The sequence below is a fragment of the Echiichthys vipera genome (genome assembly GCF_963691815.1).
Source record: "Echiichthys vipera genome assembly, chromosome: 5".
Lineage (NCBI taxonomy): Eukaryota > Metazoa > Chordata > Actinopteri > Perciformes > Trachinidae > Echiichthys > Echiichthys vipera.
In genome coordinates this window covers 24,817,557-24,841,212 of record NC_139830.1, presented here as the reverse complement: position 1 = coordinate 24,841,212, position 23,656 = coordinate 24,817,557, and the positions used below count along the sequence as shown (strand labels likewise).

Sequence of the window (23,656 nt, the reverse complement as noted above, 5' to 3'; positions counted from 1 at the left end):
ATTACAAGATACTGTAGACAAACATACAAAACTGCCCTTTTGGATCATAAATACTGCTGTGGCAAAATAACCCCTAACTCCTTGGGTTGAAAATTATAATCAGTAAAAAACAGCCATGTAAAGGCTGCTAGAGCACGCAAAAAGTCTGTCTTGTCACCTCCAAAGGGAAGTCACTGAGCTTAGAGAGCGAACTGACCTCAGTGTAGTGTCCTTGCCTGGGGAACGTGTTCTGTCTGAAGTAGCAGTCTGGTCCATATGTGTGCATATACAGTATGTGTGTATGTGTGTGTGTGTATGTGTGTACATGTGTTTACATGCATCAGTGAACATGTGTGCATGAATTGAGAGCCATTGAGGTTATAGGTCGTCCTCATCATCCCCCTACAGCTATGGGTCAGCGGCCCTTTGCTTTTGGGGCTGTATGTCCACTTGACACAGACATGGAAGCTCCCCGGACTACAGTGCTACCCCTTATTTTAGCATGGCTCTATAACCCCATGCTATGTTAAATTCAGTTCTTGTGTGTTCCCCCAGCCTGGACGGAGTCTCATTAACTGTTCACTTACAATTTTTATTTGTATTTGCTTATTAGCTATATGGTGATTCACATTATTTAATTCACCAGGCTGGCACAGCTGCGTTTGGGGCTGCTTTTGTGAATTCATAATGTTCTGGAGTAAAGAATGAATCTAAGCAGATACAGACCACCCTTGGTTTAATACATTTCACTTTGGTCAGAGATGCAGGTTTTAGAAAAATGAAGTGCAACATGCGACTCATTTACTACACATATTTCATATATACCACAAACTGCCTCTTGGCTTACCAGCCTAGCATTTGATCTGGTCCTTATATTTACTTTTTTTTTTAAATCACACAATTGTATTTTGTGTGTATTATGCTCATTATATTGCCATATTGCCATACTGTGTTTGTAGGTTTTTTTAGGCCTTATTGCATAACTATATTAGTCTTGTGGAGTAATAAAGATCTGATGCGACCTGAACTATTTCAGTCATAAGGCTTAATTTATGACTGATCACAGGTATAGAAACTTGACTGACATGTGCTGACAAGTAACATGTAAAGTAAAAAACAAAACAAAACAGTGTTCAGTCTTATAAACTGGCAGCTAAGTGCTAGATGCTTGTTGGCTCTAACCTCTACCTAAATATCCTTTGCAAGTCTTGTGGATCTTAAAGTTGTGCAGCCAATAAACAAATACAGATCAAAACTAAGCCAAGGCCTGTAGGTCCTAGGCTAGGAGCTTGCAGCTACAGAAAAAATAGCTCACATGGGGATATTAGCATCCTGGAGACCAGGGTCAGTCAAGGAGACTGGCATAGGTTGAGAGACAGGAAAACACATGCCGGCTGCCCAGGTCAGAAAGGTCTTACCTGAGAGATGTCCATCACGGCATCGCAGCTGAGAGGTCGGGCAGAGGTCAGGTCATTAAAGCCCAGAAGAGTAGAGATGATACCATTCTGATCAATCCTACGAATCATGGTTCCATCCACAAAGAAGATTACACCGTACTTATCCACCGTAATGCCTGCAGATAAAAAGTCATCCAATGGACAGAAGAGGAAAATATCCATCTGTTATTTTGTTTATCTGTGACTTAATACGAGGACAGAGCACCACTGAATGACAATTAAGCGCTATCCACTGTAATAAATATTAAAGACTAATCACGGCAATGAAAGCTAATGCACAGATTGATTTTTTTAAATCAATAATGGAGAACAATAGACATATCAAATTGACGAAAAGTACTGTATGTATTGATTCAATTACAACTAAAAATTCGTCAATATAGTCTCTTTGTTTCATGCTCTCTGAGCCTCAAACAACAATGAGGCTGAGAATACTAACCTTAGTTACACATTTAGCATCTCTGTATTTTTCTATGACTTCAGGGTCTGCCAACAATATTCAAGCCGCTATGATAATATAGTCTACAGTAGTTAAGCCAAAATGTTCTAGTCTAAAACAAACCTGGACTATACAGTACATGCTGCATATTTCAGTGGGACTTGAGTGTCATTTCAGTACATATGACTCACAATGTCATCCCAATGGAGGACAAACAAGTAGGCATGTGATCGAGTGACTAATGCATCATCCAAATATGGAAGCAACAAGACAAGGAAGACCACAGGAAACACATGGAATGGCATGCCATAAAAATAAATAAATTCAGTTTTAAAATAACTGAAGCCATTGAGCTATGTGTACACAAATAGTGACTGAAGTAGATAAGATAAGAGAATTTAATGCATGAAAACTGAAGAGTATTGATGTATCCTGTGGGACTTCTCTCTGAAAAGAGAAAAGAAGACCACCAACTGTCTTAGACCTTCACACTACATTGATTATAAAAACATCCATAAAATACCTCTGGGGTTAGTGAGAGTGGCCTCAATGGCCTTTCCTCCGTCCCCGCAGCGTGTGTCATCGTAGGGGAGACACTGGTCACCTGTGCCTGCTACCAGCTCCAGATTTTTGACCACATCTTTCACAACATTCAGGGATTTCACCTTGAACACCTTCCTGCTGCTAGTGTCCGAAAGGTACACAGCGCCGTTCACTGGACTGGAGGCCAGGTAGTACTTATGAGCAGGGCTGTTGCTGAAAGAAGGAAGAAGAGAAGAAGAAGCCCAAGTAAATAAAGCTGGAAGGGCTACAGTGCTTTCAATAAGAAACATTGTTTAATACAATTCAAATGGATTCAAAAGCCATTTAGACAGTCAATTGGGCACAATTACAGTTTAAACCACAGACATGGAAAAAGAAAAATAGAATGAGATTAAACATGGGAAAATAGAATGAGATTAAACATGGCATAATGGTGAAGCTTAAAACTCATCTACAATACAGTCAGCTTAGTTAGAAATCCCTGTTGTCAAAGACTCCACTCATCTGAATACATATGGAGTCAAAGTAGACATATGTTAAGATCCTGTGCACATATAAAGATGTCTTGTTTCTTCCATATTTCTGAAACAAGAGCAATGCTGGAGGGGATGCAGTGATAGGAAGACAAAGAAAAATGAGGGTCTAGGGACTCTTTCATTGGGGTACACTGAATCCTTTGACAGAAACCCTAATTACTCCCCCTTCCCTGACCCTAGAAATCTTTGTGACATTTTCTGTCAATACAGTTGCAGCAGCCTGGTTATTGCTAGAAGAAAAACAAAAGAGTATGTTTTATTTTCCTTTTTAGAGAAACACTAATGCACACCTGAAGCAGCAACACATTATGCATCCATCAGGTAGAGATTTGAGCACAGAAAAATATCCTATAAACTTCCAGCCAAGTCAGCAAAGCAATCCTTCATATCCACAGGAGGTTGCCCAACCTGACACATAGACAAAATAACCAAAATAACCAATCCTGCTGTGGCGGGAAGCATGCAATCTATTGGCACACTCCATTCAGAATAGGTGTCAGAAAACACAGACTGTAGTAGTACAAATGAAGTGAAAGGCAGGACTATTTCTATAAAAAGTAAACACATGATGCTGAAAAACCAAACCATGACAGATTGTAACTACAAACACCTAAGCCCAAAGGTACTATACAGTACTGGATGCTCGAAACTATAAGGACATATATTATTGTGACAGATTTGACAGACTTGATGCTCTCATAAATACAGCAAATAGCACAAAGCTTACTTGGATAGCAGATCCCTTACCACTAATTCTATTAATTGATTCATCGATTGTCAGAAAACATATAAACAACAGAACATATGAACAACAGTTTGGCTAATCTATTACACCGATCATTCATTTATACTTTGACCACATACAAATGCAAAACATTTGCTTGTTTCAGCTTTACAAATGTAATCATTTGCTGCTCTCCCCTGTTGTTGTTGACTCTTGGTCAGTTAAAACAAGATCTTAGTAACCACTTTAGCGATATAGTGTTTAGTGCCACTTTAAAGATGATCGGAGTGATAAAGGCAGCATACAGCAAAGTTCTGCCAGACCTGATAAGCATTACAGAGTAACCTGTCAGCAGGGTCTCATTCCAAGTCGAATAAGACATGAAGAATTTCAACTATAACCTAGAGGGTTCTTTTAGGGACTAGTCGGCATGACAGCGCCAAAGTGTCTTATATTTGTATCATTCAAAGAAGAAAGATCAGTGGGTCTGTGGTATCGCGAATTACTGTACATATTTATAAATGACGACTGACCTTCTATGAATCAGTGATGACAGGACAATGCAGCATACACATGACACGCCACATTCAGCCCACTGACCAAGTTGACTGATATGTTGGTCTACAGGACATTCTAGGTGGCTTAGAAAAACAACTGCTGTCTTAGAGTAGTTCAGTAGCAAGCCTCAATAACTGGATTCTGTTTTGCATTCTATCTGCCATGTGCAATCGGCTGATACCTTATCAGCTCCCAGTTGCATGTAGAACAGTGATGGTCCCCCATAGTGTTTGAAACTATGAGGCATTATTCCCTGACCTTGAGATATGGCCATATACTCCATCTATATTCACTGACAACATCTAGTTTGTAGAAGATAATTGGATTTTGCTGCATGCTGGCTCGGCAACGGCGGGAGCATGGTTGGAGTGGATGGGGACATCCTTAGCAGGGGGTCAATGAACATTGCAGTGAGATCACCCACCTCCCGGTCGTATTGCTAGCTCACACATAAACAAGAGGCAGCCGCCGGTTTTATACAGACACATGCTGTGTTTTCCAACATAAATCTTCTTTTTAATATGTAAATGGGTTTGGAGTACTGGGAGCAGGACAGAGCTTTGACATTTCTTTAGTTTTTCTCTAAGCATGAGTGTTTGTTGGATGTGAAAGTGTGTATGTAAATGTACTAACATTTTTCGATCTGCACAAAGACAAGACATACAAACACTGACACAAGATATTTGCAGAGGGACGGAAAACGCCATATAGAGCTTCTTTAATGTGCTCATTCTCAACTATAGAGGCCAGTGACCAGCATCACTTGGCTTTTCATCCTCTGTTTGACTACATGTTCCCCAGCTGAAGTCATGACTCTCTAATAAAAAATCAACCAATAGCCCTTTGCCTGAAACATGGCATCTAAAGACCGCACACAGAGATTTCCCTCACCACCTCCTGCCAAGAAAAAATGAGGGCTTTGTATCTTAAGCCACTGGTAAAATCTAAACTCACTCAGCTACATAAATAAAGTGTTAGGAGACCTTTATTGTATTGAAACTGTCAGAAAGGTGTTGATTTAATTATGTGATTATGTTTTAACCTTTTAGTACCCAATGCAATTGATTTGTATTTAACAAACAACAACAGATAATTGGAGTACCATTTACTTTTCAATGTTTAAAATATTTCAATATTTTTCAGCAACAAAAACAGCCACCTTCTAGTGACTGTAGAAAGACTGCATTAACACCTCTCTGACAACAAAAAAATGAAAATGATATATTTCTTGACATGTGGTTGTGTTGGATTGTTTGGGAAATTAGAGAACAAATTATTAATACTCGGTTTATTCTGAAATATTATTATTTTTTATTGTTCAGAATTTGATAGAATATCCACTGCTGTTCTAGTATGTTTTGTTTTTAAATAACCAAAGCACTTTATTTTGTGAAAAAAACAGTGAGAAAATCAGAGATCAGTAACAATTGTGTCAGAAGAAAAGATTTCAACAATGTTTCATTAGGTCTATAGGATTAAAAAATGAATAGGAAGTGTAGAGGCCACAGCTTTGAATGACTTCAGCACATCTGCGCCCACAGGACATCACTAGTTTCTCACACTGCTCTGGTTTGATCTTGGTCCATTCTTCTTCAATCTCATCCACAGTTCAGTAACTGTAGTGGGTTTCTTAGACAGTACTTTGTTGCCAAGGATTTTCCAGAGATTCTTTATGGGGTTTAGATCTGGACTCTGGGCTGGACATTTCATTGTTTCAATATTCTTAGCTTCAAGGAACTGCTTAACCTGTTTTGCAGTGTGACGGGAGACATTGTCTTCCATAAAAATTGTGGGCTGATTGGGAGAAAATTGCAGTGGAGGTATAACATGTTGCCAAAGGAGGTTCAAAGAAACATTTGCCTCACCCTGACATGTAGCTGTACAAGAGGCCCAACTCCTGCTGCAGAAAATATCCCCCAAACCATGACACCTCCTCATCCAAATTTAACTGACTTATTTACACACTTTGGGTTCAGTCTTTCCCCAGTCTGAAGTCTCGCCTTTTTATTCTTTCTGCTGATGAGAGGTTTGGTCACTGCAGAGTGGGCTTTCAGTTCAAATTGTCTTAAATGATGAGACACTATGTGCCGAGACAGATCCTTGCCCTGTTCAGTACTGAACTGGTGAGAAACTCCAGCTGCAGCGTTGAACCAAATTTATTATCGGGAACTCATTTTTCAATCATAATAATGAAGGAAAAAAACATATATAAGTCGCACTAGAGTATAAGTCGCATTTTTTGGGGAAATTTATTTGATAAAATCCAACACCAAGAATAGACATTTCATCTGGCAGTTTAAAATAAAAATAGAATAGAGAACAACAGGCTGAATAAGTGTACATTATACGACGCATAAACAACGAACTGAGAACGTGCCTGGTATGTTAACGTAACATATTACGGTAAGAGTCATTCAAATAACTATAACATATAGAACATGCTATACGTTTACCAAACAATCTGTCACTCCTAATCACTAAATCCAATGAACTCTTCTTTCTCGGTGTCACCTCTGAACAACTCCGCCAACTCATAGGTACGGAAGTAGTAGGTAGCATCTTTTTTTTCCACAATGCACTTCTGCCATGACCCGCCCCCGCCGAATTTTGATTGGTTGACGTGTGTGTGTGTCGATTGCTGATATACGCCTAGTCTCTTACGTGACTGAGATAAATAATAGGTAATGTGTTAATAATTTCACACATTAGTCGCTCCAGAGTATAAGTCGCACCCCCGGCCAAACTATGAAAAAAACTGCGACGAAAGCCGAAAAATACGGTACCCTACGTTGCAAAATAATTTGTGTATGATTCGGATCCACTTCAAAATGTAATGAATTCTTCCTTGGCCCTCCACTAAATTTCCTAAAAATTGGGCCAGTAGTTTTTTGTAATCCTAAAATAAATAAACAAACGAACCAACCAACAAACAAACTGACAAACAGAGTCAAAAACAACCTCCGTAGGGGAAGGTAAACATAATACTAGATTACTCAATACTACATACGTATATTGGTCAATGTAATTTGAGCCCCATAATCAATTCTGATGAAAAGTGCAGCCTCTACTGAGCCAATAATCAGCTGCATTCTCTCTTTGCAATTACACATGCTGATAGAAAAACGCTGTAGAGAACAAGGCTCTGAATCCAGACCATGAATAAACTACTAAATCTGAAGCTTTATGACGAAGAAAATTATGCAGTCAGTCAGTGAGTCAGTCAAGATATGATCTTCTGTCTGAAATTGGCTCCAAAGTGCACTTTGACATCAAGTATGTGGGCTGTACCCTTTTCTGTAGTCATTTAAACAAATATTGTATTGCTTACCTATGCCTGAAGTCTTTATTTCTGTTCGCCAAAAGCAGCAGAAAATGAGAGAGGAAGAAAAAGGAAAGGTAATGTTAGGTGGCCCATCTGAGCTCATGGTCCTGAGTGAATGTTAGTAGGCTACTCCTCCGTTACCTGAGCTCCAGGACGCTGGTGACATTCCCTGTGGTGAAAATTCTCCTCACATAGTTGAAGTCGCCCACATACAGACTTCCATCTGAGCCACAGGCCAGAGCCACGGGGGCCAGCAGTTTGTTTCCGTCAGCAAGGCCATTACAGCTGGGGCAGGAGATGCTGCGCCTGCGCCCGTTCCCCATCACACTGCCGATTACGGGAGGCTGCTGGGAGATAAAGACGTTCTCCCCATTGCCCATGTGAAGAATACCTGATGAAGGCACAGGAAAGATAAAAAAAAAAGTAGCAACTGCAACTTGTTTAGGCTGAGTAGAGTTTGAAGACTGGGCTCTACTGTCCTGAAATTGAATGTGAGCAAAAATCCAAGCGCGGACTAGTGAATCAACTGGTTATGACTAATTTTTGCAATTTTGGTAACCAGAGGTTAGCTTAAATAAAAGGCAGGTAAATCAGTTTCTCTAATCTTATTTGAAAGCAGTGGAGTGGCAGAGAGGCTTCATTAAACAGCAGCCCAATAATAAATATAGACCACACAAAATATGTCACCAATGGCAGATGATGTCTCATTTCAAGTTGGATTTACATTTTATGTGGCACTTGGCCATGTGCAATGAGGTACACACATCTATTTTTAAAGTAAAATTATTTTTCATGCAGTTAGTACAACTACAAAACTATGGAGTGTTACCATTAGTAAGTGTTAACTGTACATTTTACAACAGTGACAAAGGTTACACCCAATTAGTCATATTTAGGTATGTTTACGTGCATATATCAGTTCCACTCTGGCAAATTGTTTACACAATTCACATTAATGCATTAACTAATAGCTTGCAGCAACTCGTACAATAAGGTTGTTCTATTACACTGTTGCTGGAGTTTTGACAAATTAGCTAACAGCTCCCAATTTATCCTGTTCACACATCAGAGACTTTGATTTTACAGAGGCAATACAGCTTGGACTTTTGCTTAAATAAAAATTAAGTTGAATGAGCTCAAGACACATCCTAATGCTACCATATACACTAGCAGTCATCTGCATATAAACTTCTAAAAATCTGTTGAGAATAGCATTTTAGTCTGGTGTGAAGAGATGCACAGAGGGCTGTATAAATATGTTTGCAAATATTTAATCAATTTATTAAGATGCACATTCTGCTTGATGTGTGTGCAATAATATTCAGTGCAGTTAAGAGTGGCAAGCAAAAGGATTAAAACGGGATGCTCATGACGCTCTGTTTCTGCTACAGATAAGTGGGCAACTGCTTGCTCACACATTAGTTGGTAAGCTGAGACATTTTTAGCGCTGTAATGCTGCTGTCTCCTAGTGCTTCAAGATTGCTTAATGCAGTTTAAAATGTATATTAGATGCAAATCTTTAAAAACAGTGAAAGTCCACAACACAGAAGACTCTGATGTGATTTTTGAATATATCAGTGTGTGCAACTCCAACAACTGAAGCCATTAAAACTGCTCTGTGTGCCCGGGTTTGCAATAAGAGGTGGTCTTAGCGGATGGAAACACAGGCACAATTTCACGCCAAAATGGGGACCAAAAGCCTTTGGCACAAGTGGAATCACTTGGAGCGAGAAAATTACCATACAGGCACAATCACAAAAAACTGACTTGCCCCGATTAAAAATGGCATTATGCCTACCTTTCTAACTCCACCGGCTTTGCGCATGAACAAATAGAGAGTACGAGTACACTTCATATGCAGGCATTCAGGCATACACCCACAGGCACGCCATGTTGCCAATCTACTTTTGGAAACTGTTCAAATATGTTAATGTAAAGATGTTCATGCTGCCCAATCAATGTAATCTTATTTGAAATTCGACATCTGCATGTCTGCTGTAGTTTTACGGCTTCTGATGGTACTTGGTGACCTGAGTTCTTTGAGCAGCACAGCATTTTGTCTATCCGAAAAGATCAGCCAAGCATCTCCTTCCTGGGACTTGATTTAATCTTAGGGGCTGTTGCTGCTGCGAGTAGCAGACTGATAGCAATTAAATTAGGGATGATTCTAAAAATGCTGGGCATGAACAAAACATGGAGGTGCCAAAAGGGGGGCGGGGGCAGAGGAACTGGGGGTGGAGGTGGTGAGGCGGCGAATAGCAGCTCTATCCCTCCTCCGGACAGCACATTCAGACTCAGCAGGTTTAGTGTGACAGATCAAAGTGCCACCTTCCTGAGCACTTTTCATATAAGTATGCCTCATCTCCTCTGATGAGCCCTTCCAGACACAAACAGACTGTGAAGCCTAGCCAGTGACAGGGGCCGCCCTAAGTTTTTCTCTCTTCATTCCTACTCCTGCCTTTCAGGAGTAATTTTGAGGCAATAAGAAAATTGACCCCCCTCACCTAAAAATGGACAGCAGTTATAAAAAAGTCAGATCTATCTGAGGCTACATGACAATCCTGAATTGAAAAAGCCTAAAAATGCTACAGGCAGGGAGGACAATTCAACGTTAGACTAAAAGCACCATTTAAGGCGCTGGGTGGACATGGTGTTACTCATCTGCAGTCTTGGGCACATGCAGAATTATATGTGCAAAATGTGATAAGGCGCAGCGAACTCAAGACTTACACTACAAAATGTTTACATCTAAACAAATGACAAAGTCTATTATTGAACCCTAATGAGTATATCAAATAATAATCATTTATTAAAACAAAACAAAAAAATGTTGATTGGGATGCTTGTTTCCAATGCAAATTCATTTAAATAATTGTCTTTAGATTTGTAATTTTCCTGATATAAATGTAGTGATCTGCATTATGCTATCTCCCTTCACTGAAACAAATTATGTAACTGCACCGGCTGACAAGTGTATTTACGTCCCTGTGGATGTAAATCTCGACAAAGAAATTTGTTGCAATATAAAATGATCTTTTCAGTAGTCATCTTAATTAACAAGTGGCTAAGAAAAGGAATTAAAAAAAAAATTACTAGTCAACTCACCACTCTGAATATTTAAAGCATGGTGCTTGTCTATAGTCCATCCACCCAGTTTGGAGGCAGTGGTTTCGTAGCCCTGTAGAACAGCAGTCCTCTTCTCCCATAGAATAAGGTCTGGACATGACTCATACTCAAAACCCACAGATACTAAGGAAAGAAGCAAATACAAAGGTAGCATTAGTGAACCACACATGTTCTGGATCAACCAGGCCATTCAGGAGGTCTATTCCCAATTAAAATCATTAATTCTTGCTGAATTTTCATTTGATTCAAAATGCTGATTTTCATACCACAATATACATACAAAATATTGTGTAAATAGTGGCATAATGCCCCTTTAAGTCAGAATACAATTGAAATAGGTATATTGTCTAAAAATGAATACCCTGTAGAGTATAGGAAAATTAGATTTAGAGACAAAAATGTTTTTTTTGTACCAGGCGGATAACATGTTCTGCTGTAAAGTTGGGCATTTTAACATCTATAAGGATTCACTCGCTTTTGCAGCCAGCCTCAAGTGGCCATTCAGGAACTACAGTTCAGTCTGACACATACAGCGACATAGCTGATTGACAAATATAATTGACAACATTTTACTGATATATTACTTTAATAAAAATGTTCATACTTTTTTCTGCACCTGACATAAGTAGTGTTATCTTAATTTAGTATTGTGACAATGGTCTGACATGTTCTACTACTATTCTTCACATACAGTCTCTGGTTGGAACGGAGCAAGATGGTTTGGGGCTACAGAGACGCATCTTACAAGCCCAGAAGCAGTATCTTTGTGTATATAACTTGATCCCTTACCAAAAGCTTCAGACAAGCCATAGACCTTCTGGCTGTAGACATCAGCCTTGTCCCATACAAAGTCATATGCAAGGTTTGGGGCTGCAGGAAACCACTTTCTGAACAGCCTGCCTTCCACAGCCACCATGAGGTGAACCTTCATCAAGTTGAAAGGAATTGTGGAGTGGGTGAGGGTGACCCGCAGTATTGACTTGTAACCTGGAGTCCTGCTGCTTAAATAGCCGAGTTTCATTTCTGTCCCTGGTAGAGGCACCTCCTCCTGCAGAGACTATGGACAAAAAGAAAGCGCATGAATATCCACCAATGTAAATAATAAAGTGCTTAGAAATGTATTTTCTTCAGTGTTGAAGGTAGGGATAACATTCCTGTGCACACCTTTCATTTCCCTCAGATTATCAATTTGTCATACTTTGGTGACTGACCGCTACAACATTTGTCACATATTTTTCTTAGGACTGCCTCCAGCCAAATATACAGACCCATGGGAAGATTAGAGACATCAATTAGAGGACAATTATATTCATGCGTTACAGGGAATCCAATGAAGGATTTCTTCATTATGTACTCCAGTGGGTATTTTCATAATTGAATTAATAATAGCAAATCCTTCATTAGGACAATAGTCTTCCCTGCAATCCAAATGACAATGGCATCAAAAGAGTGCCCTTGGGCTCAGAGCTTGCACAGTCCCATAATATATAGAGTAATAAAAGTTGGTTCAGTTAGAGACGTTGTTGCCTTGGGAATTTCCACAGAGCTCAGACCTGTAACCTCTTTATGATACAACAGCAGGTCAGCACTCATTGCATTTTGTGCTGTGTTCACATTTAGGATCAAGGGCTGACAGATCGTTTGATTGACCAACTCTTCTCTGCTCTAATTAAGTGACCTTTTCGTCGCCTGTCCCTAAAGTACAGAAAAAGATGTAAAGTAACAATTAAAACAGCTACCTAAAGTGACATTGGTCAGAGGACAAGTCAATTATGATGCGGTTCTTTTTAAATGTTCACAGAGTGCGGCCATGCATGGTGAAAGGATCAAAATTTCCGTATTTAGGTGTAAATTGGATGATGCCCCTTATTCTGCTCTTATAGCTCAATGAATAGCAAAGACAGGGCTACTATAAATAGATAGGACTGCATACTAAATTCACTGATATGCCATAAATCTTATGAAGCAAAGTCGGACACAAAGTAATTAGAGAAGGGCACAGAGATGCCTGCTCCTGTAGACATTAGCTAGCGACAGTTTCACCTGCACACATAAGACCATGCAAATGTGTGCTTGCAAGACAGATACTGTACACAAGTAGCCAGATATCAAAATATATACATTAAATATAAAGGCAAATCCTTTGTAGTTGTCCTTGTGTGCTTAATCTAGGAGACTGTAACCCAGGAGAAATTAAAAATGTCCAGGCTGTTTTCTGTGTGCGAGGTAATCATCATCGCTCTGCAGAGAGACACTACAATGCACATTGTAAATCGCCCAAGTTCCGCAGACCAATTACACTAGAGAGATAAAATCACTGCACTGCCGAGGGCCAGAGTTACTATTACACTTGTACTTGATGAATAGTCTTTGGGGGCTCTCCCAGATGTGTGGTATGAGTCATTTGGAGTAGAGACCCACGTAGATCACAACCTGCAGGGCAGTGAAGAGGGTGGGGTGCAGAGTAGTCACCTGGATTTCGGGTACGACGGTCCGCCTTTCAGAGCAGGAGCCGGCGAATGCGGTGAGGGGAGCTGGGGACACCACGGGGCTGGGCCTGGTAAAGCTGCTCAGGTCACAGCTAGGGATGTCATTCTCCTCATGCCGCATGACAATGGTATCCATGACAAAGAAGCGTCCCCATGGCAACCAGTGAGTGTGCTCCTGGGTGATGAATGGAGCGCGCTCAAAGTGCAGGGCTATGGCTATGCCCCCATTGGTCACCAAGTCAAAACTGGAACACAGACATGCACAATGTCAGAGAGGATGAATGTTGAGTCACATACAGTGAAGATGGATTATATATGTTTCAAATAAATACTGTGAAATTTCCCATTAGCAATGCATATAATCTGTTGTGTGGTGAGGATTAAACCATGCAATGATTTACTGTGAATATAATGACTATTTTCTAATTAAGTGTTGTTATAACAGATCAAACAGTAATAAATTCCATGTTTTTATTAAATGAAGGCTGTTAAGAAAGGATACTGTCTCACTATTTAGCATTATCTTTCAGGCACACAAGCTGAGGATACAATAGGATGATTAATCACAATGTTGGAACCACATTTGTTAATGTTAATTAATGTCATAATCTGTCGATTTTATATAAAGAATATAAAAGTAGATACATGCTGCAAGTTCAGGCATGACTGTTTCACCCCATGCATGTGTAATTCACTGCTTCAGTGCTCACATATGTGTGTGTGTGTGTGTGTGAGAGAGAGAGATATGTGTGTGTGTGTGTGTGAGAGAGAGAGATAGAGAGAGATAGAGAGAGAGAGAGAGAGAGAGAGAGAGAGAGAGAGAGAGATAGAGAGAGAGATAGAGAGAGAGAGAGAGAGAGAGAGAGAGAGAGAGAGAGATTTGTGCTGCAGGATGGAGGCAGCCGCCACTTCTCTATCGATCCCTTAGATGAAGGCTGTCCACTCTAACATCAGTCTAAAAGCCCTGCAATGCAATCCCATCCACTGTTGCATTTAAGGGCCTCCGGTCTGACTTGAGTGGGTCTCCGTAAACAGGCTGCACTCTGGCGATTTCATCATCTCTACCCGTATGGTGACAACAGCATGGCTGCACCTGCACTGGATTTCTGCAGCTCTCGTCACTTCTCTTTAAGAGCCAATTAGCACGTGGACACCTACAGGCCCCTGGGACAGGACCTCATCCTCGCACGGGAGTCATCTTTCCCAGATTACAGAAAAAGAAACAGGTCCACATAGTGGCCTCTAAATTAGATAACCTCCTTTTTGGTTTAAAATACTATATAAGGATCTTACTTCCTTTGAGGCCAAACATCTGATTAGCTGGAGCAATAAACGAAGGTTTGTTCCACCCGTCGATGGGATGGGTGCGATTTTGTCTACTAGTATGGAGGATGCAGAGCTGTGAAAGTCATACCCTTGTGCTGCCATGATCCGTCAGTGACCATGCATCTGCAGCTGGTCTGTCTGCATGACACCCTGCAGGCTAAGACTATGCACGCTCAAAACACTTCTGGACAGATACCCGTGGGCAGCGTGGCCAATCGATGAAGGGATTCACTGCCTGTTATCAATCATGACAACAGCCTTAAGGCTTGTGACAAAACTTATTAAGCTACCTACAACAGCCTTGCTTGCTTGTGCCCTTAAGGAATGCATCAGGCTCAAAGAGTTAACCCAGCCAACAAACTTGCTGTGGCTCATACAAATTATACGCAATCATTTCTCAGCCAATGTTATAATGAGCTGAATAGTATCTACTTGATGTTAAAGTGAATCAAGGACACAAAAGTTTAGTAAGAGTGATAAAGACTGTATAGATGCATAAGTAATAGATGAGGTTATCACTTTTTGTATATCTGAAGAGTGTGAGAAAACACTAGTATTGGATCTTTACAAATTAGGACCTCAGTTAACTCCTCATTCAACTACAATATGTCCACATCACGTAACTTTTAATATAAAACTGTCATAATCACACATTGTGTCCCCTATAACAAGGTGATGTGTGTTTACAGGAAATAATTAACCATATTTTTTGTTTTTAAATGAAAAATAATAATTCAAAGAATTATAAGTAAATGTGAGATGTGGCCATTATACTGTGCCATCTTGGGGCATAAGGATGGATCTTTTTACAAACTGCTAAGTAGTCAAGTGTACACTGGATTTCCCATATATATCATGGCTCCAGTAGAGTTCCTCGCAAGCATGTAATAGCATGTAATAAACTGGAATCCACGTCAGCATTCTCATTATTGGAAAAAAGCATTAAAGGGAACAGGTGTGTCTCAATACTCAGCCATTCAGAATGGCTACACAGCTGTAAAGAAACTAAACTAACCTCTTTTGTTTAGGCCAGAAAACTTTTCAAGATGGTGGATAAGGCAATTTAAAAACTAAACCCTTGGACAATAAAGAACACATCATAAAAATGAGTTGAGACAGCTTTCCCATTTCTAAGTGGCTGACCAGGTGCATTTCTGATTTCACGCTGCACTGAGCCGGTTTACAGTGATTGCAGGGGAGTTGCAGGAGACTGGGCATGTTTACAGGGGAACCTGGGAGATGGAGTAGTGTTTACACATATGCTGGATGGGAGTACCGAGCTTTGTGAAGGAAAAACAGAGTGATGCATATGAAAAATGGGACATGCATAAATGGGAAAAGGATAAAGATGAGGGAAGTCAGGGCAGTGGAAAGGACATGAGACCGGGGCTCAAGAAAAGTACAGGAAATAAGTGAAAGAGTAGTGTCCAGAAAGGAAAGGTTTAAGGGAAGAGCGAGATTGGAGGAGGAAAAGCATGAAGGGGTGGAGAGTAGATGAAATAAGTGAGGATGGTGACGATGAGAGATTTTTTTTTAAATAAAACTTGGACAAAGAGGAGACTGACAAGAAGATAGAAGAAATGAGGAGAAGCAAGAATGATCAGGATCCAACCTGCGGCAAAGATGAGGGCCTTTAGAGTGTCAGTGACTGGTAAAAGTGTCAGGGGGAAGTGGGGCTTAGAGAGCAAACACCAATTCATGCTGTGCTGTGATAGAGAGGCTTGGCTTGCCACAAGGCCTTACTAACACCAACAACTAGAAGAGATACAGAGGGATTGGAGGCTGTGTGTACTGTACTGTATGTGTCTGCAATCTGATCCAAAGAAACATTCAGAAAAGAACAGAAAATATAGAGAGAATGCTCCCAAAGTTTTTCTCTCAGGCCTTTCTCTTTCACTCTAAGAGACACATTGAAACCAGGCTAAGGTTTCTCTGAGAAACTCTACGAGTGCCAAAGCAGCTGACAAAGAGACACTCAACGAAAGCCAGAGACTCAGATTGTTTCCACTTGTTTTATTAGAAAACTTAACCACTTTCTCCAAAGGGGTTCACGTGGCTAAATAAATGTAATGAAACAGGCAGGACGATAAGTTTATTGGCAAGGTACAAGAAGGTATGTGGGATTGTCTGAGGAAGATAGTTGTAATGATCTATTGCAGATGAAAGGCAAATTAATTGCAGGTCTAAACTTGCAGGTTAAACTTAAATGTCTAAATTAAATTTCTAAATCTTCCATTGTCCATCTGCACTATGTTTCATAGCCCCAGTGAGCTGCTTTGAATTGGCATATTTTATTCTTTCCCCTCCCTGCTGCTACTGAAGCATAACTTATGAGTGTACCAGAAGGGCTTTGTTTGATTTCTCTGGGAATTGAGCCGAGAACTCCAAAATTGGACCAAATGAAAGCACAAAGTAGATCAATGGCGGCACAGTTTGCAATGGCAACTGTGTTTTTTCCTTCCATCATTAGAATTCAGAACAGCTAAACAACACTTTTGGACAATAATATCATTGTCCCATCTCAGTACAGCATGTTTGGGCAGTGGTTAGTGGCATTTGCATTGCATCCCTTGTTTCGTTGTGTGTGTCAATATAACGGAGCGTGCTCCTACCTTCCATCCTGACGAGTGATTGTGTAACCATAGGACGGGTTGTTTATGAAACTAATGTTGACGCCAACCAGCGGTGTTCCATCCGAGGTCACCACTTGTCCCCGAATAACACAAGCATGGCTGCATGGGAGAAGAAATGATGAACACAGTTACGATGATGGCATATTTCTCGAAATTCACCAAGAGCGGTACAGAGGGGAAAAAAAACATACAGTATGGATGTTATCAAAAGGAAATACTGTACACAATAAAAACAAACAGCCAACAGAAACAGAGCAACCCAACACCTCCTGGGATCTCTCTAAGGGGTTTTTCTATCCAGAATAGAAGGATAATGAGATAAGGAAGCTTTACTTTGCTTTTGCTCTAATTAAAAAAAGAGGATTTATCTTTTCCATTACAGAATGCAAGAGAGGGAAATAATAGGGCTGCAGATTGCAAGACTTGCTTGGCTGGTTATCAAGACCTTGACAGATTTCCAGACTGACATCAGGTCTCCAGAAGCTGCATAAATTAGATCTGATCATCAGTCCCCACCAATCAATAGTGGGAAGTCATCCAAATTCACCTCCTAATCTTACTGAACTGATGAGTTGAGACCTTGCTGTATCACGTCTTCCTTCTGCCCATGTCATTAACAAGGCCCGACTCGTGGTCAGCCATGGTTTCTGTAGTCGTTTGCAAAAAATCAGTCCCCTAACAAATGCCATACTGCCACTTCTTCATTAGACCATGGCTATTTTTAATACATTTGGGTCTTAAACAATGACACGTACTGGAAACAATTAACACTAGTGTGTTAGTAGCTGCCCTCAACATGTCCTTACCAGAGGCAAGATCATTCACCCCACACTATCCTGGTCCCCAGAAACACAGTTTTATGTTAATTAGGCCGGTTCTCCTTCAAAAGACCTTGGTTGTCCACCACTGCACTGTAAACAAGCAAGGAGATACTGTTCTGAATCCTTAGGCTCATACCCAAAGATCTATCTGGATGTATTTACACAGAATTACTACTAAAGTTAACCCAGTACTGGCCTGGATGTCTACGATTAATCATTCATGCCGACAGTTTATTTTAGAGTCTTGTTTGAAGAGGCAATCATCCACATTTTCTTCAGATGGAGCTGTGAAAGTGGAACTATCTCCTTCCTGTGAACCACATGGGGAGATGATTCCTCGCTGTCAAGACAAATGATTTAAATATTGACATCAAATAGAACAGAAAGAAAGAGCAGCAAAGGAAGCGTGAAGCATTCGCGGCAGAAACTTCCCCTCCATATGAGATTTCACTAGTCCAAGAGGATTCACAAAGTCAAAAGGGACTTCACAATAGCTCCAACCTCCAGTTTATCATACATCATCCACAGAGGGCAAAGTGAGGACATGTTGTGAAAAAAGGAACTCAGCAGGAAATCATCTCTAGTTTATGTTTTCAAAAAGGGAGTATTATGGATAACAAGACTTGGTCTAGTGGAGTCTTTTCCATGGATGTCATGTAAGTATTCTTAACACATGAAGCTTCACAAATTTGCTAACACTTGCCTGTACTGACTCTCAAATCAGTGTCACAACAGGAAAAATGTTTCTAACTTCTAATTGAGTTATAATACTTTTTTTTTTTTAAATATATACATAAAAAGGGCTAGTAATACTTACAGCTAACAATGGCAGTGTTACATTAAGGGTTAAGTTATATCAATGTACCCCAAACTGCCTGTTTACAATTTTTAATAAAACTGAAAAACCTTTGGTAAGATATAGATATAATGGTTAAGAAACTGCACTACTCAGAAGTACTTGGAACAAAATAAAAATGCATGTCAGACTTATGAGCTAGGCTAAATAACGGTACCATCACCGCAGAAGCAACAAAAACATCATTACCTACACAAATGACTTGATTACAGGGAAACACTGATGCAAATATACTGTAGGCATGTAACTGTAGCACTTTCCTTTCCTGCCAGTATGACACCCAGCACACCGAGGAGTGTAAATGAAGAGACGTCAATGTAAATTTCTATCTCTCCAAATATACAATGCTGCTAAAAGGGAGAGAGCACTCTAAGAAAAAAACAAACACGCATTTTCTGACACTAATAGCCTAATGCTAATGAAAGAGTTATAAATAAAATAATAAAAGCACAAGCCTGAAATGAAGCGAAAGGCTTCTGCCTCGCTATTATAAACCAGCTATCAATCTTTCCCTAAATTGTTCCATGGACAAAGTCCCTGTTTACTATTCTAGTCAGCGTCCACTGCTGGGCCTCGGCAGTCTCTTGTATTATGTGTCATGGCGAAGAGTGGAGACGTTTTATGCAGTGGCAGATGCTTTATTCAGTGGCACCTTTGCAGCTTTTTGTGGTGGGAAACATCAGAAATAGCACTCCAACATGTCTACTAGCATGAGGAAGCGGTTAATGGATCAATAAAGAGATGATCAGGTGACCAGGGCAGGCATATCAGGAAGCTGTTGAGGCCATGCCTGTGAGGCTCATCTGAAGCCCAGGGCCCCCTGTCATAACCGCTCATATCTGTCAGTGGGTGGGGAATGAATACCAAGCATGAATAATAGATTATCACTGATATTTTTAGGTGAGTTGAGGCCTCCAATCTCGCGACTCATCTCTGGATTCTTGCTTTTACTTATTTATGGCTGCATTTTCTTGAGAGAGAGAGAGACAGGAGTATTACTCAACCCTCTATGCCTCTCCCTCTGTCCAGTGAATAACTGCAAAATGTTGAGTGGTTCTTGAAAGCCAGAAAAATGTCAATGAGGGAAAATGTCACAAAGTGTGTTACAAGGGCTTTTCTCAAGTATCGGCTGACACTATCACAAATAGTTCAAAAACAAGCATTTCTGAGTTTGATGACAACTGATGTGATCCATATTGATATTCTTCCAAGAAATGAGAGAGCCACATGCTGAATACGGATAGTGTGGAGATATAAACATGATTTACAGCAAACGATGAGGTAATATGGACAGCATTAACAGCCCATTATTCACACATCCCAACAAGCACTCAATACTGAAATGTGTTGTGCTGCAAATTATTATAAAGCAAATGATCCTGCCTGAGCAGGGACACTTTTGAAATCAATGTTCCCTTCAAGAACAAAGCGCTATTGGACTAAAAATAGTAATGCCTGATACTACAACCCTCCTCCATCACTTTAAAAAAAATAAGCAAGAAAGCATCAAATTACAACTCCATGCTGTGAAGTTTGTTTGATTCGACTACTGCTTTTGACACCATTTTATAAAACTGTATCACCACAGACAAGAACATTTAAATATTCTAAACTTATTTTATTCTCACTATATTTTGTTTTGACTGGTGTCTGTTTGTTTCACAAGAGTATAATAAGCCAGGATGAGAGGGATCCATAAGCAAGTGGGATGCAAATAAGGTGACACCGCCTCACAAGCGATTAAAGATGAAAAGAGAAGGAGACAAAGGAAAAGAGAGGCAGGGGAATCTTATGGGACTTTGACAGCCTTCCTGCCTGATATGAAAGCGCCTCAGATTCCATGGCTGGCGTGTCATGGGCTCTGCCTCTGGGAGTGGGCCTCAGATGGATTACAGTAAAAGTAATCACAATACATGAATATGAGATGCCTTTCATGCAAGGAAATGCTCCTTGCTTTTTGCCACATTCTGTTTGTCCATCATCATCTGTCCATCATTATTCTAGTTATGCATGCTACCAGTCCTTGCCCATTTCAGCCTCCACTGCCTAAAGCTGCCTTCACTCCCGCGAGAAGACATTTTGATCCAGGTTAAAAAAAACAAAACAATGTTTTACTCTGTCTAAGATCTGTGAGTGCAATAACCAAATCAATGTAATTGCACTGGCCTACATTAATAATGAAAGCCATTGAGTGATTTGGGCTTGCACCGGAAATGTAATTCGTTAAAAACAGTGATGTTAGCTATAATACAAATTCAGACAAAATTTGTTTAACCCAATGGAAATAGGCAGAGCTACACAACTGTGTATATTATCAAAGGCAGAAATCCTGAGAGGCTGAATAAAAATCTTAAACCGATCAAATCCAGCAATGACTAATTCAACTGACTCGACTGAATGAGTATGATCTCTGAAGAAAAAGATGCAGGAAATACGAATGAAGATGCAGAAAGAAAGAACATTTAATTTAATATTGATTCCCAGGAGCAGCTTTCGTCTTGACGCTGAATGTAGTACTGCATGGTGTCTGGTGAGAGCAATGCACACGTCACTCACTTGCCATCGAAGGGGTTGGCTCCGGGAATGATGTGGGTGCTATCTCTGCCCACCAGGAAGTGCACCCGGTCATAGAAAGTCTGCAGGTTGCTCTGTGCAGAGGACATCTGTGTCTCCTGGATGATGTCCAGGGGGTCCGGGGAGCCAACACACAGGGAGGTGGTGTGACATGTTGCCTGCAGACAGCAGTCTGGATCCATGCAGTCCACTAGGCCATCTGACAAGGTCAAACAAGTCACACACACTCTAATTAAACAACAGCCTGGACACACTGGCAAAATAAACTAAGTATACGTATTCGAGTTACTGGAGCTTTACTCATTTTGACTGTTATTTTATGACATGATTAGAGCCACATTATACACATCTCATCCTGGAGAACAATCTAGATTTGCTTGTGGTTTTCTATCAGTAATTTAGATGAAATAATACAAGATAGAAAGAGCTGCTGTGCAAGGCACTTTACTAAAGTGGGTCATTGGACTCCCTACCCTTTGCTTTCAGGGGCCTATCTGGCCAGATGGGTGATAAAAATAAACCCTGCTGTCAGGAGTCAGTCAAATCCCTAGCAGCACCCCTTCCTTGCCAGTGAGAGCAGAGACCTGTAGTCCGTGCACAGTGATGGGGGGGGGGACAAACAGCCCCTGCATAAATAAGGGATGCTAGCACATAGCTAAAGCCCAGAATGAGGTCTGGAAGAAAGGAAGTCACGTATTCCACTTGGCCTCAAGAGTGGTGCAGCCCCCTGGCTGTGTGTGTGTGCCTGGCGCTGCTCTAGGCTAGTTAGAGGGCAGTGCGGGGACTTCCTCCTGGGGCCAGCGCATGCTCAGGGCCTCAGGACAGCTACTCTGCTTTTTAATAAAACCTTGTAGTCCAGGTGACTGACTGGAAGCCATTCCTCATCTTCACCTGCATAAGAGTACAACTGTGCCTGGAAAGCGTAAAGCAGGCACAGTGTATTCTTAAGCACAAATGTGGTTCATTCTGTAGTCAAATCATGTCTGGTTAAGAGTCCCTGTTGATGCTTGGCCAGTGTCAGAAGGAATTGTGTGTTGTTTTACCTCCATCGTTGTCCTTGACATCACTGCAGGCAGTTTCCATAGAGGTGTCACAGCCAGTGCCCCTCCAGCCCAGCTGGCACACACAGTACCAGCCATTGTTACCCAGAGTGCACCTACCATTTCCATTGCACAAACCAGGACAGCCCTCTGTGCAACAAAAGGACAGAGACAGAAGTCAGCACAGAATATTAAATACAGCAGGTTCAATGGGTAACAGATAAATACTGTATATTGTTTGTGAACAAACACCAGCAACCAACAATAAATCAGTAACAACAGTGTAGGCTTGCTGACGGCAATGGTTTGTTGCTAATATTTCTCTGATAGCAACAGACTACAGCCGTGTTAAGACTTAAAAATGGGTGAGGCAGCTATAATGACTCTCAGCTGCAGTTGATTAATTCAATACACCTTTTGTGAAGCTTCTAATATCCCTTTGCAGTAAAATCAGATAAGAGGGATCTTCTAAATCAATATTCACTCATTACTATAGTAGATTGGCCTCCTGTATCTATGCTACTACATAATTAAAACAGTGGTGTATATCCTGGCATTCCTGCATATAACTGGATAGGTTTTTATGTTGTTTTTTTTTAACTTTGGCTATCATAGCGATAACATTATTACTTTTACTTTCATCTGCAAAGAAAAATGGGCTGTAACACAAATGCATTAGTTATTGAAAATAAGTGATATATAATTATTCTCTCTTCTTTTTGATAAGTTGTCTCCGGACTCTTATTAGCCATCAATACAATTATCCCTTTAAGGAGAGTGTGTGGTTCTGTCATTAAGTGAAGCAGAATGCAATGCAATGTATAAGGTGAGCTAAATAATATAATATGCTTGCCATCTGTTCCTGGGCATTTGACCCCAGGTGAGACAGGTGAAACAATTCTCTGGTTCTCTCTGAATAGGTCTTCACTAGGGCATGGAGCAGAGGATTATCTCACGTGTTTATCTGGTACCTTGAGATTCGTATCCCCTCTCTGAGGCAGAGGGTAACATATCAAGATATCAAACGCAGAAGTCTGTCACAGTTTGTGTTGTTAGCAAGCTGCCTTGATAGAGCGAATACTAAGCTGACCCATTTCATCAACTAAAGAGACTGGGGCGGCTGTCTCAACGCTCTTACATCACACAGGGAGAATAAGAGTGGGAGAATGAGAGAGCAAGAAAAGAAGAGAGAGAGAGAGGTGCAGTGAATGGGCTACATGTTTTAAAGGGAGA

At 40.6% G+C, this 23,656-nt stretch overlaps 1 protein-coding gene across 2 annotated transcripts in view; it reads right to left on the bottom strand.

Annotated features, from left to right (window-relative positions):
* Positions 1-23,656, bottom strand: part of tenm4 (teneurin transmembrane protein 4) — a gene marked incomplete at its 5' end in the record, with an annotated part of 123,777 nt that overhangs the window by 28,647 nt on the left and 71,474 nt on the right. Inside the window, 10 exons of one of the 2 annotated variants that reach the window (XM_083914596.1) lie at positions 1,398-1,552; positions 2,399-2,631; positions 7,565-7,585; positions 7,700-7,949; positions 10,664-10,807; positions 11,474-11,741; positions 13,157-13,418; positions 17,112-17,231; positions 21,366-21,582; positions 22,427-22,573. In XM_083914596.1, coding sequence (XP_083770722.1) covers positions 1,398-1,552; positions 2,399-2,631; positions 7,565-7,585; positions 7,700-7,949; positions 10,664-10,807; positions 11,474-11,741; positions 13,157-13,418; positions 17,112-17,231; positions 21,366-21,582; positions 22,427-22,573 — 1,817 coding nt within the window. The remainder of the gene's footprint in view (positions 1-1,397; positions 1,553-2,398; positions 2,632-7,564; positions 7,586-7,699; positions 7,950-10,663; positions 10,808-11,473; positions 11,742-13,156; positions 13,419-17,111; positions 17,232-21,365; positions 21,583-22,426; positions 22,574-23,656) is intronic. The other variant, XM_083914595.1, reaches the window with a different exon arrangement.